The sequence below is a fragment of the Hyposmocoma kahamanoa genome, unplaced genomic scaffold (genome assembly GCF_003589595.1).
Source record: "Hyposmocoma kahamanoa isolate Upper Pololo Valley unplaced genomic scaffold, ASM358959v1 94, whole genome shotgun sequence".
NCBI classification, from domain to species: Eukaryota; Metazoa; Arthropoda; class Insecta; order Lepidoptera; family Cosmopterigidae; genus Hyposmocoma; species Hyposmocoma kahamanoa.
The window spans coordinates 2,397,742-2,412,360 of NW_020654878.1; the positions used below are offsets into that span (position 1 = coordinate 2,397,742).

The 14,619-nt window shown below is 35.7% G+C and overlaps 1 protein-coding gene across 2 annotated transcripts; it reads right to left on the reverse strand.

Annotated features, from left to right (window-relative positions):
* Positions 1 to 317: 317 nt before the first annotated feature.
* LOC113237771 (synaptic vesicle glycoprotein 2C-like) lies at positions 318 to 11,533 on the reverse strand. 2 transcript variants are annotated; one of them, XM_026474416.1, is made up of 11 exons: positions 11,427 to 11,533; positions 10,340 to 10,501; positions 7,559 to 7,721; positions 6,470 to 6,591; positions 5,285 to 5,523; positions 3,544 to 3,692; positions 2,671 to 2,809; positions 2,054 to 2,188; positions 1,614 to 1,759; positions 959 to 1,086; positions 331 to 441 (listed from the first exon to the last, which is right to left on the reverse strand). In XM_026474416.1, the coding sequence occupies exons 1-11, from the start codon at positions 11,476 to 11,478 to the stop codon at positions 362 to 364; spliced, it is 1,515 nt and encodes a 504-aa protein (XP_026330201.1). In that variant the 5' UTR covers positions 11,479 to 11,533; the 3' UTR covers positions 331 to 361. The 2 variants fall into 2 exon arrangements, with proteins under 2 accessions (XP_026330202.1, XP_026330201.1); XM_026474417.1 differs by lacking the exon at positions 1,614 to 1,759 and having other exon boundaries at positions 318 to 441; positions 11,427 to 11,522.
* Positions 11,534 to 14,619: the final 3,086 nt, after the last annotated feature.

The window sequence follows — 14,619 nt, forward strand, 5'->3', positions numbered from 1 at the left end:
GTCTATATTTAAGAAAAGTTGATTCTTATGTCATACAATACTTTAAGGGTCGTATTCCAGAACTCTACTCAATGCTCAAGTCAGGACTTGAGTATTGCAGTGAGCACTGAAAATCATACTCAACTCCTTGCCATTAGGGTCGTATTTCCAGAGCTTGAAATCATACTCAACGCTAAAATGTATCACAAATTAGAAGTCAATGTTATGACAAACAAGTTTACACTTCGAGTAAAATAACAACCAACGCTTTCAACTTTTATTACTCTTCACGATTTTTAGAAAACTTTACATTCAGCAATGTGCAGAAACACGTCACTACTTTTAATTAAATTAGCAGCCTCGCAACGTATCCATAAACATTTCAAGTTTCCGCAACATTTTTCGACTCCACGCTGTCTTTTTTCTTATCCATTGGCAGTAAGAAAGCAATCAAACCTCCAACTGTAATAAAAAGTAGGTACAATAGATTTTCAATAGCTACGTCATTGCACAACATCACAACTTAACACGTGTAACATAGGCATCACCGGAGAGGAAAAGTATATTATAGAATCGCTTTGCATGACAGTGCTTCAGATGGCGATGGGCGACTCGGGTTACTTAAATCGAGTTACTTCCACAACGAGTTAACTCCAGCTACTTTTTTATAAACAAGCTAACTCGGTTCGGCATTCGCCCCGCCGAGTCAAATACTTCATCGCATCGGCTTCCGTTGTCACTCGGTGAATCGTAGGGTCGAGTCCCACTCGCGACTCGCAGTTGCTCTGTCAGACACCGAGTCGAGTGACATTACAGTCGGTCTCTATGCGCCCACGAGAAGATACCAGGTGATCCCAATCAAAGCCTATAAAACTATAGTTTCAGTTCATCAGATGGGAAGTGAAGACGTAAATATGTGTGGTTTACACTCAGCTAAAGAAACCAGTTTACTCTGATCATAAAAATCTTTAAACCGTACCGAACGTAAGTCCCCCGAAGACATAGAAGGAGAGCTCGCAGTTGCGCTCGAGCATGTCCTTGAGCACGTTGATACCCACCACGGCACTGCCTCGCCCCATCATCAGTGTCAGGCATACTCCCATAGCTCTGGAGAAATACATCCACATATATTGGAATAAAATCAATAACATATACATTAACCCATTAATGAATTCGGATTTTTAGTCAAGATAGAATACCTAGCAAAGACCAATGGATGAGTGGGCCATGACATACACACATAAGTGCAGAGAGAGGAAGTATGTATTGCTTATAGGTAGCTTAGAATATAGAAAGAAAGAAAATACATTTATTTCTTTACCACGAATGACATCACAAAAAAAATTAAACATAACAAAAAAATTAAATATAACTAAAACACAAACTATTCACATAAACAAGGGCACTAGGCATTTAAAGATATTTTGTGTGGTGCTGCTGTGGTAACAAAAGGGACACTAACTCACTATTTACTGGAAAACCCACGCGTTGCCTGCACTGATTTTCAATTAGAACTCAAAGTGAGTGAATGTTTGGTCTAATGCTGGTACATGCTTCTCGTCTGGGACAGTTTTGTAAACCTCGCATGCAAACTAGCAGTACCTATTCTAACAATGGCTGTTTGTTGTACATACTTAACATAAGTAGGGAAGAGATCGACGCTGAAAGTTGATAGAAGCCCGAAGTTGAGCACCGCGTTGTAAAAGATTGTGAACAGCACGGCTGTCAGCACCCAGTTGGTGCTGAAGTTCAACATCAGACCAGCCAAGCCTGCTGACAGCTGGGTTAATATACAAATCTTCATTAGGTACAAATAATTATGCTATATGGGTCAGGAAGCTTCAACGATACGTTTGAACTTGGTTGCAATAAAATTTCTTGTCATCAGTATGGCTCGATACAAATATCATCCCAATCAATACAATTTCAAACGTTACATCATTACATACTTAAGTAAGTGTGAATTTCAGTAGATGGTTTCATCGGAATTGATCATATTAACTTATTTTGTCACGTATAATCCAGTTATTCGCTTATTCTTGGATTTTGTGTATAAACTATATTATGTAGGTACCTGAAGTGTAATGAGCATGCCCTTTCTGCTTAACCATCGCAGCAGCACCGCAAGTAAGCCATTGACAATCGCCAAGAAAATGTTCATGCCAATCAACATCATCATCGCTATGTTGTTCAGCGAACAATCTTTAACCTGAAAATCAATATTTACTAGAGCGACGATTGTTAATTTTGAAACTTCACTGTTGTTGTGCTAAGTTGTAGTTACAATAATAGCCGGCTTTATACAAATAGCTTTATACAGACACTCCATCGCGAGTGATACAATAATCGTACGCGACTGCATGCGCGTGTAAAGATGTTGGAAGGATTTTGGCTTTCATTTACACGCGCCAGTTTCAAGCGGCCTATCCTGCCTGTTATATACCTTTACACGGACACGCTTTCCGTTATAACAAAAACGAACACAAACAATCGCGCGCGAAAGAAAATTAGTTTAAAAAAATTCAAACAGATAATCGCGCACGATCGCGCGGACGACTTTCCCGCGCGCAATGCTGTACGCTCCTGTTCAAGCGCAGCAGAGTGCTGTATAAAGGGGGTTATTATCTCGTCTTTATTTAGCAATAAAACAACACAAGACAATAAATTGGTCAATACTATGCAGTATGATACCTCGTGGAAGTAATCCGTTGTGTTAACGCTCTTTGAAGATCTGAACATATCACAGTAGTTGAGGCCGCTGTCTCCCTTCTCCAAGGACTTCATGAATCGGTCAAACATGTATGGCAACCAGACCGTGTAAGGATTAGAGCTGGAACACCGTATAAGTTTACATTAAGCTAGTTTATAAACGCGGACGATGGAAGATGAGGTGGACAGATCATATCGCCAATGATCTAAGCTGCCAGGTTCCTGAAAACAACACGTCTGGCAGAGCAAAATGGAGGGAAAGTACAAGAAAAGCAGACCCCACCATCAGATGGGAATAATAATGCTGAGGAATAAGAGAGAGAGTAAGTTAGTTTATAAATAAGTAGCAATTGAACTATTTGTGAAAGACGTCGTCCAGGGAAGCATTTCTGCGTTACGGATTTCAAGGGTAAGGGTACTGGTGAAATTAGAAGCACATGGAACTTGTCAACTTATGTCTCACGATGACGGGAGCAGTTGTAGTGCCACTCAGATCTTTGTGATTTAAAACTCTAAGTGGCATTGCAGGACGATGATGTTTTACGGATATATTGCGCAGTACGTAATTTTTTTATATGGCAATCCCAAACGTTGACCTCTCCATTGCACTCAGAGGTAAAAGAAATTTGCCATAATCTTCACCAGAGGGAAGCTATCACAATAAAGTTGCTGATCCAAATCCATGAGACGGAAGATTATTTGAAGGATTTAAAAAATGAACTTTTTCTTAACTGGGACGACAAACTAACTGAATTAGATTAATTCACGAATTATTAGCTACCGCAACTACACAACCATCATTACAAGGGTAAATTCAAAGAACTCACAAAGTTACTGGAAAATCTGTGTACTTACCAGATATAAACAATAATAAACAATGTTCCCAAAAGCAGCGTGGTCTTGAGCAGTGGTGGTTTGAACAATGGTGTAGTTTGCGAGACGACGGAAGACCAGAAACCCGTCACCGCTGGTGAGGAATCCTCTTCAAGGTACACTGACGTCACCTTCAACAATAGAAGGTATTCACAATTACATGCATGGATGAAAACTTGATCTAAATACATGATACAGTTCCCAAAAATATTCGCACGTATAATGCAAATTGCAATTGAACAAACTTGGGTTCCAGGTTGCAGGGATGGCTATCGATTAATTGATTAATCAGAAGAATCGATGTTTTCGTGGGATAATCGATATTTTTAAATCGATGTCATCTGGTTCGATTATCGGATAATCGATGATTTCATACCGATTTTAGCTAAAAATAGTAAAAGTATATTTCATAAAAATATTTTATAAGCGAGTTAAAATTTGGAAAAAAACTACCGCTTTTAAATCCAAATGTTCACTTTATTTAGCCGATTTTCGAAAAATGAGACTTGCCCGTGTTATCGTGACACCAGTAAGATGGTTTACATAAGCTAATCATAAAAATTTGGCTTCACCACCTTTGAAAAATGTATGTTAATACTGGTGTTTATACTACTATATTGTTATAATTTGTATAATTTGAAATAAGAGAAATGCGGGTTACTTAATGGGGTTCGTTGTTTTCATTTCATTTAAAAAAAATGGTTTTAGCGCTATTATCGTTTGTTTTGTCAAAAAAAATCGACGTCAACAATCGATGTTTTGTTGGTCGACACACATCGCTACCAGGTTGAAGCTTATGGTCTTTGAACACTATTTGAATAATATATATTATCTATACTTAAATCCATATGCAATGCTACCTATAAATAAGTACTTATTTACAGTAGATAGAGGATATTTATAAAACTCTTATCGTTGGAGATTAGAAAGTATTTATGTACGTAGCAAATTCTAAATATACTTACGTATTAACAACTATATAATGTACATATTTTCTTGTAATGGTTGAGATTTTTTTTTAATAATGCGCAATATTTTGTCACAATTTTTTTCAATTATGCGCCAGACTTACTTTTCAGTTACCTGGTCGCAAACTAGGAAATTCAATGTACTGTGAGTACTGGTGGGAATTACACTCAAAGACCGCCAAACAAAGGTGTGTCACAAAGGAAAGCAGACTCGCAGATGTCACCAAACGCGTAACGAACCTTGACCTCCTGCTATAGGGCGGTCCTCGAACAAACGGGCGGTCCTCGAATTCGGCGACCTTGGGGGGAAAACGCCAAAGTGTGACACTGCAATGCACTGGACGAAGAAAGTGGCGGAGTCGAATTGGTGCAAGTTTCACGTCAAACGACGAGGCGAACAAGTCGTGTGCCCACCGGTAAGCTACATGCCTGCCCGTAACAGTTACAGTGGTACGCAGAGCTTTAAATTGCAAAGATACGAGGGGCACTACCACTGCGCCCGTCACCCTGAGACATAAGTTGCCAAGTCCCATGTGCCTGTAATTTCATCAGCACCCTTACTACTACTGCAAGTGGCACAGAACCGAGAGAAGTGACAGAAGGCCTACACCAATATAGTTAAGAACGAGTAAGAAGAAAAGAAAGAATGAGTGCCAGAGCAACGGCAACTCCGAGGCTTTACACAGCACAACCAGAAAAACATGTCGATCTATTTATGCTAATATAGGTAACATAGGTACGCAGACATGACTTACCTCATAATCACCGTCATAATGATTAATCATGTAAATTTTCTTCAAGACCTTCAAGGCTTCTTCTTCCCTGCCGATGCTGAGAAGAAACTTAGGGCTTTCGACTGATAAGTAAAAGCAAAAAGCAGCGACTGCGCATGGCAGGCTGTATACGATGTTCAGAACGCGCCAGGAGTTGAACTGTATGCCCAGAAATTGAACGTCGTAGGAGAACTTCAAAGGGAGTATTGGAATCGCTAAAGCTGAAACAAAAATGCCAAAGATAAGGCCATTTGATTTCTTATCAAATATAGTTTAAATTGATTACATATCAGAAGTCCGAAAGGACATTTTCCAGAAATAAAGTTTGCTCGAAATTTCATAACCTCGAAAGTAATTTTGAGAGAAAATGTTTCTTCTTTTAATCCTACCTTAACCTAACCTAACCGAACCTAATCATGTCTTTGCGATAAACATCCAACATATCATGAAAGAACAACGGTTTCGTTATAATTCGGTTTTCGGGGTAGTGAAATTTCGAACAAACGTTATTTCGGAAAAAATAAATTCGAGTTTGTGATACGTTACCGTCTAAATTTGAGCTAAGGAAAATGAAATTTTGTGACAATTCTCATTACATTGTATTTTATACAGTATGTATTGAAAACTAAAATAAATACCTTCAGTGTTCACTAAATAGTGCGACGTTTAACAATCTTATGTTTACTTCAAAAATTTTGTATAATTTCTTAATTGACATGACAATATAGGTTATTTTTCCGTCCTTCAATATTTAGTTAAGAAACAAGAAAAAATTCGAAGAGATATGAAAATAGTTTAAAGAAATTACCTAAAGAGACAAAACAGTATATAGTGAAACATTTGCTGTAATTAGGTACATAAAATCGCACCCTTAGTAATATAAGGGCACAATCCAAAAAAAGTAGATTTTTGGAAAATCGCGTATTAAGATTCTGGATTCCTACATTACACCTATTTTTTCAAATAACATGCTTATGCCATATAGTACAAAAAATATAACAGAAATATGCAGTTATTTAAGTTTGATCCCATTTATTATTTAAGTCCCTATCAATTCCCAAATATCCCAAAAATCTACTTTTTTTGGATTGTGCCCTTATATTACTAAGGGTGCGAAATGTTGTGAAATAAGAATTTGAAATTCAAGATAAATGTAAATCTTTTTACCCGCCATGGAGCCTGCAGAGAGTAAAAACACAGAGACCAGCAACTGAATCATAGTAAACCTTCTATGTACCGGAGTGCATTCGCTCATCATAGTATAAGACAGTCCAAAGGAACCGGCCATTCTGAAAATAAACTCACTATGAAATTGTCGACTTTTTATGTTTTTTCGGTGTCAAATCCTATATTTGTTTTTAATACAACGTTTCAACAATAATTTCGTATCCTATAGTTTTAAGAATAAAAATGCAAGGTGTTTCTAATTATGTGTCGGATCCGAAAAACAGTAGCATTTACAATTTAAAACTTCCCAATATTCTTTTGTTAAAAATTGATAACTAAATATCCCTCAAGCAATTGAAATGGGTCTAAATGTAATGAATATAACTCTGAGTAATCAATTAAAATATTTCTATGAAAATAGATAATATTACAGTCGTTATAAACCACGAACATAAATCAGCAACAAGCACGGAAAAATTCGTAACATCGGCTGGTTTGTTCCGAAGCTCAGTTGGGAGAGCGTCAAGCATGGTATGCTGAAGGCGCTGGCTCGAATACAGCCGGATATTTCTTAGTGTTCGTTTTTTGTATTAATAACTACAACAAACTAATGGAGTAATTTCACAAAAATAATTGAATATCATTCAACAAACTTACGGATTTAATACCCGAAACGCTAGAACTTGGACCTTTTCAAGGCCAAACTTAGTAAGCATTATTATGGCGTGCAAGCTACATCTTCGACCTCATCATCACTTTCCATCAGGTGATATGGAGGTCAAATGGTGCGCACCTTTCTTTGTTTTAATAAAAAAAAACTAAAAAATAGACTTAATATTACAATAGATAATAATTGAATATCATGGTGGTGAAATATCCCGACACTCAATAAAATACTTAATAGATAATATTATTACGAAAACTTGTTGCATATTACATGAATATACAAAGAAAATGTTATATTTATATTGTATTTACATATAGAAAAAAACAAAGATGGTGGCCGAGGTAGCTGTAGGTATACACACATGCATATAAAAATAATATAAAGATTACAGATAGAGCATAGACGATGAAACGAACACTTACGAGGATGAAGACAAAAACTTCAAGACGCAAAAGACAATCCAATTGGGGGCCAAGGTGGCGGAGGCAGCTGTGAAGAAGGTGAGGCACGTGGCGACGAGGAGAATCTTTCTCCTGCCTCGCGTATCACCCAGGTAGCCCCAGATGTTTGATGACAGAAGAATCCCTATTATCGATTAACAATAGTTGATTATAGAGAACATCAAAGGCTAAGGTAAATTACCTTACAGATAGCCATGAAAACCGTTGCTTCTAGACATGGCAATAACAGCTGTTTGTCATTAATAAATTAATTATACTGTTATGCGATCTTTCAAAAACTGTTTTTGTAAACTGTTGTCAGATAACAGAAACTATAGAACATGACAATGATAGCGAATGAATTTTGTGTACTGTTTTGTTGTAACACTGATTGTAAACTGTTATTTTTAGTTCAATAAATGGTTAACGCAACGAAATCAAATCTGCAACTGTTATAAATTTATCGTTGTTATTAGCCAATAAGCCGAAACAAAACGGCTGTTTTCGGCAACAGATGCATTTAATTCGATATTAACTTGCCTGGAGATATTAAATATTAAAATAGACAATATTTTCATTGCATAAAGCACACAATCGTAGTTTCAAATGTGTGACCTAAAACAATAAGATAATAGATGACAATAAAATATAAAATGAGAAAGAGTACTTTATGTTGTGCACGGAAAGATTATAATCGTAAGATTTGAAATTCGTAGCATTCGCCCAATCGTTTGATTAGCGCCATATCTCTCTCACAGCTATTGGCTATTGCATACTTGCTTGCATAGTCGCAACAGGAAAATAACAATATAATAGCAACAGTTTAGACAGTTGTTCGATATACTCCGTCCAACCTTTTATTTAACTTGTGACAGCTCGAATTCTAATCAATTAGTGATGATCTGCCCCCGTACCATGACTACGCTTAATAAAATTGAAATAAGCGCGCGTTATTGGCTATCTAAATTAGATCTGATTGAGACAGCCAATAGCGCGCGCTTCCTACGGGGGCCTATGTGTTTCCGTTTGTGTGATTATGTGATTATGTATATATTTATGTTATTATGTTTGTGTAATTGATTCGTAGCCTAGTTGGGATAAACTACGGCCTTCATTTAGGAAATCCTGCGATTCCCACCTGAACCACCAAGTGAATTGTATAATATAATTTTCAGTTATATTGTACAATCCACATTTTAAGTCTATATAATTTCTAAACTAGATTAGGAAATAAATATTGAAGTCTGTTTTGGAACCTTTTTTAAAAATCTCCATCAAATTGTTCTTTCCGAAATTTTGTTTTATTTTTTTTTTTTTGTTTTTTATTATACAAAGTGACAAGACAGTTAGAGTGCCACTCAGAACTTTAAATGGTTAAAATCTGAGGGGTACTACCACTACCTTAGATCATGTCGACAAGTCCCGCGTGCCTGTACTTTCGCCAAAACCCTTTAAGTTTTAAAAACTTAACGCGTAGTGCTCACATTACAGCTTGTCGGTAAACAGGTACAGCGGCAGTATTTCTACGAAATCTTTCACAAGGATCTCTACTGCTACTTTAATTATACAACTGTTAAATTATATAACGGAATGTTACTTTATTATCTAGTTTATTATGTTGTTGTATAATATGAATCATAATTACACGTCCTAGATGTAAACAAAGGTGACAACCGAGCAAAAAATACACTTTAAATGGTAATTTCCTATTTTTGACAACAATAAATGTTTAGAACTCTTTCAAACTCTAATCTGATAGAGCTTAAAACACTCCAAATTTTGCAATATACTTATAATTTTACTGATCTTATTTAATACATTAATTATAATAAAGGACTACGTTTAAGGTCGTAAATAACTTTATGACACTGGTAACACAATCGGGACCAAAAACATATTTAGTGCCGCCATTTTGTCGTGTCATAGATGTCATTCGTGCGTCGTTTTTCGAATGTTTACTTGTACCCGTAAGAGCGTATTTATTCAACACGAATTTCATCGCGCGGTTGACGCGCGGCGGCCGCGCGAAACTGTCTCCTCGTGTAACTGGGCGCTAATGCGTTTGTTAAAAATATTACATGTTGTTTAATTTTAAATATTTTTTTGTAATAATCTCCTTCTTTTTCAATTCCGTTAAAAATAAAAGGTTTAGCACTACTGCATTCACACTTTGACACTGACATTTCTTTGTTTAGGTTTGGACATCTAATTACGATTCCTACTATAGTTGAACCGTAAACTTGCTAAATTCTTGTTCATGTTTGTGGAACTCCAGGACTAATTGTTCTAATCTATACTTTTTATATCATTTACCTGTTTCACGACTGTTTGTTTCCCTTGAATAAAATTAAATTATTATATCTAATGAATTAGTTAATGAAATTATAATCATATTATTTTAATTGTATTATCATTATTTAATATTATTTGACATTTTAATTACATTTTAGTTGTATTGACTGCAGGATCACCATTATTACTTTATGGAATTTTGTTATTCAGTGCATTCAATTTATACAATTTTTACTCTTTGGAAAGGGAATATATCACTTTAGCGTCCTACTGTCCACTAAAGCTACTGTGCATCAGGGTCCACAATTGCTTCTCATAGCTATAAGTTTTCATCTTTGTATTTTTACATTGTGGAATGCAATATAATTGCTGATTATAAAAAAAAAATATAAAAAAACTGATTCTAAAGAATCATGCGCAGTAGATATCCCATTTCACGGTTATTATTACTAATTAATGCATACTACCAACCAATGAGTGGTATCCCGGCCATGAAACCTTGTTGTGCTGACGTAGTATTAAGCTCGCATGCGTTGGCTGGTACCAGATACGCCACAGAGGCTGTCTCGTACGCCACAGCGCAGATGGTGCTGGCGCAGACTACCAGCATTGCTAGGTTGAACCGGCCGAAACCTACGAGGCAAAATGACAAGATATATATTTGCCACGGACAGAGAGATAAGCAAGAGCCCGGGTTTTTAAATCGAAGGCAAAAACTATTTACTACTAAATATTTGTAAGTATAATGAAATATAAGTGAACCTTGCTTACTTACTGCGTAAGTACATTTCGGAATTATCGTAGTAGAGATTTTTTTGTAATTGGAAGTTAGAAATCAGACTATACTGGTTTGTTTTCCATATGATTATGTTAAATAGAAATAGAAACCATTTATTGCAACGCCACGTTATAAAATAGGCACATCAGAAAGAAGACTATTACAAATAAAACTGGAATAACACAAAAACAGCGGAACAACATATTACAACAAGTTACATATTACACATAAGACTAGGCAGGCTAGACTGGTTTTGAATGGGCCCTAGCCGAGTGTGTGACGGACTGTGGTAGCGTGCAATACAATATAGAATTTTCAAATTTTTTTTTTGTTTATTAGCAATTTTTTTTTTTTTTCCGACTTTAAAGTTCAAAGGGGTTCTCAGTTCCACTGTATTTTTTTTTGTATGTATGTTACACTATAAATTTGTGAACTGATTTTCTTGATCCACCTCTAAGGGTGGCAAACTAGGGGATGAATCCGGTTTCGCGCTGGTCACCGATTTCAATAAAACTTGGCAAATAAATGTAATTCCACAAACTTTTCAGGTTGGTTTTTTTTTATAAGAAATTTAAATAATTATACGATTTTGTCATTAGTGTTAACATTTTTGAGGAAATAAAACAATATTTTCGAATCTAAAAGACGTTTCGAGGTCTTTACAGGCCCCTTAGTCACTATTGGTCTGCTAACCAGTCAGTCGTTGGTTATTTGAAAAAAATAGTTTCACTTCCTATTGAAGATTAATTAAGTAATAATTATGTTAGGTTTATGATTTACCTGTCATAGTTAGAGCATCCTCAAAAGATACTTTCGTAGTCTTCGCAGCCATTCCAATATGCACAATTATCTAACAAAAATCGGTGACTAAATTAACTGCCAATTATAACAATTAAAACAATAAAACAAAAAAAAACTGTTCACAATTATCCATAAAACAAAAAACTGTTGACATCATGTTTTATAGACACTAAAGCACCCTGACACATCACGCTTCATAATGAATATGTAAACGAGGCATGCACCATATATTATATAGTATTATCGCGCTACTTTATCAGAAACTGGTGTAAAGTAAACATAGCCATAGAAATATTAATATACCTAAAGTTTGTGTGTAATTGTATATTATGTGGCTCTAATGAAAAAGGGTTCAAGTCGAAAACTCCAAGTTTACAGGAAATACGAAAAACAGTTCGCAAGATGGTATGGTATTGTATGGTGTAACGGGATGCAGTCCGTCCAGATGACGACATCTACGACGACGACGACGCCTATTTTGTTTTGCACAAAAGTATTCTGACACTTGTATAAATATTATATATTCTACTTTTAAACGTGGTGTACTAATATTGTATTATATTTTGTCACTTCATTCTCGATATAATATTTAACCAGGTAGTTTCCTTAACTTGTTAGGCAACACTGCACGGTTTTTAGAGAAAAAAAAAACGTTTTGACGTTGACACTCCCTACCAGGCATCAACCGCCATTTTCTATCCTCATTCCTTTTTCGTGTGTGGCAACAAGCACACCTCCACAGCTCTGTTAAAATGTCAAAGCGAACAAACTTAGAAAAAATCGAATATTATAAAAGTAAACTGAAATACTTGGAAAATACAGATGCCAAACGTCGTCGGCGTTATAGAATCATAATATCATCGGACGAGTCGGACATTGATCAAAGTAAGATTTTTTCTTACGCTCATAAATAATGAAAATAAAAAATTAAAATATTCATTTTTATCTGAACAATATTCGTTCCTACGTGGTAATAAGTAAAGAATTTTTTAAATAAAATTACGTCGGGGTTAACTGCGAGTTAATCACTATAACAAAATCGACTGTGAATTGATTTTAATTTGAACAATATTAGGTCCTACGTGCTAATATTAATTATAAGTAAACATTTTTTTTAATAAATTTACGTTGGGGTTAACCGCGACTTAACCACGATAACGAAAGCTACTGCTAGTCGATTTTAATTTAAATAGTATGGACGCGCTAATTAGTAAAGTATATTTTTTAAATAAAATTACGTCGGGGTTAACTGCGAGTTAGCCACGATAACGAACTTGTCTACGAATCGATTTTGATTGGAACAATATTAGTACCTCCGTGCTAATAAGTCACGTATTTTTTTTAAATAAAATTACGTTGAGGTTAACTGCGAGTTACCCACGATAGTGAAATCGACTGCAAGTCGATTTTAATTTGAACAATATTAGTACCTACATGCTAATAAGTAAAGTTAATTTTAAATAAATTTACGTCAGGGTTAACCGTGAGTTAACGGCGACAATGAAATCGACTACAAGCCGGTTTTAATAATTATATTATTCTAAGAAAAGTATATTTAAAATAAAATTAACTTGGAGTTAACCGTGAGTTAACTGCGATAAGAAATCAACTGCGAATTATTTCAATTTAAGTCCCTCATACGTGCAATTAATAAGTGTTAACGAAACACGCTATGGTTAAAACTCAATTACCTACTTAATACAATTCTAAAGAATATCGTTAGTGGTTTTAGGCGACAGCCACCTGCAAAACCAATATGTAGCTTCGCCAACAATACCATTCTGTAAACAGGTACCAACACCAGTCTGTAATACCTGGCATTAGTTTATCGCCAGACGACAATAGAAAAAACTGCATATCACAATTAGAAAGAAAAGAAAGAAAAATTGTTTATTTGCGTCATAATTATGCCATATTACAATTTACAAATTTTACATTCTTAAGCCTAGATATAAGTATAACGCTAAACCGACGTCTACTCAGCATTAGTCGAGGCATTTTGCAACACCCCAACGCTGGTCTTCCGGAGACACCGGCCAGTTAGGAAGTACCACTACGCGCTGCAACGACACGCCGAACCATATAATATTTGGTGACAAGTACGAACTCAATATAATGTAATAAAGTACTTAACAGTTAAATGGTAAAAATATTAAATTAAATGTTCATTGGTATTGCAGGGTAATGTAATATTAATAGAGTAAATTATAGGAACCCACTAAGTAAATGCCAATATAGCATCTATACAACACAGCTCAGGCTAAGTTAATTTCTGTTGATTCAAAAGATACTGTTTACATCTAAATTTAAAAGATTTTACAGTGTGACAATTTCTAAAAGGTGGTGGAATATTATTCCAACATTTCGTGGCGGCATAACGAAAACTGCCACGAAATGCTGCTGTACTGTGTTGCGTACTCAAAAAGCGCTGGGCAGATCTAGTTGGACGTCCAGAAAAAGTGAGTTTATCGTACAGATAGAGAGGTGATTTTGTATGAACAATGCCAAAAAGCAAGCAGGCAAAATGATAGGAGTGCCTAGTTTTCATATTCATTAGATTGCTCTTATTGAGAAACGGGGTAACGTGTGCCCGTCGCGGGATCGGAAAGCAAAATCTAGCGCAAGCGTTCTGAACACGTTGGATAAGCTTTTTAGTGTAGCCATAAAGGCAGTCACCAATGACGGTGTCTGCATAATTCAGCTTCGACAGAATCAAAGCTTCGCAGAGCATAATGCGACGATCAACATCCAGGTAGTTGCGTACTTGATATAAAACTTTAAGTCTGTAAAAGCAGTTTTTAACTGTTTCTACAACATGGTTGTGGAACTTAAGAGTGTTATCCATAAGAATTCCGAGATTTCGCGCCTTTGTTACTTTCTTAATTACAGTTCCTTCAATTTTAAGGCTGGAATTAAAAACATTTACTCTCTCTATTTGACGGGCAGATCCAAGAACGAGAAACTTTGATTTGTGCGGGTTTAGAACTAAGCAGTTTCTATTTGCCCATTCACTAATTCTTTCAAGATCGGCGTTGATACTACCTACTGCAGATAATGTGTGTTCAGGTTTAAAGAATAAGTATATTTGAACGTCATCCGCATAGATATGATGGTTACAATTATTAATGTTAGTTGGTAAGTCTGCGCTATACAAATTAAAGAGGATTGGACC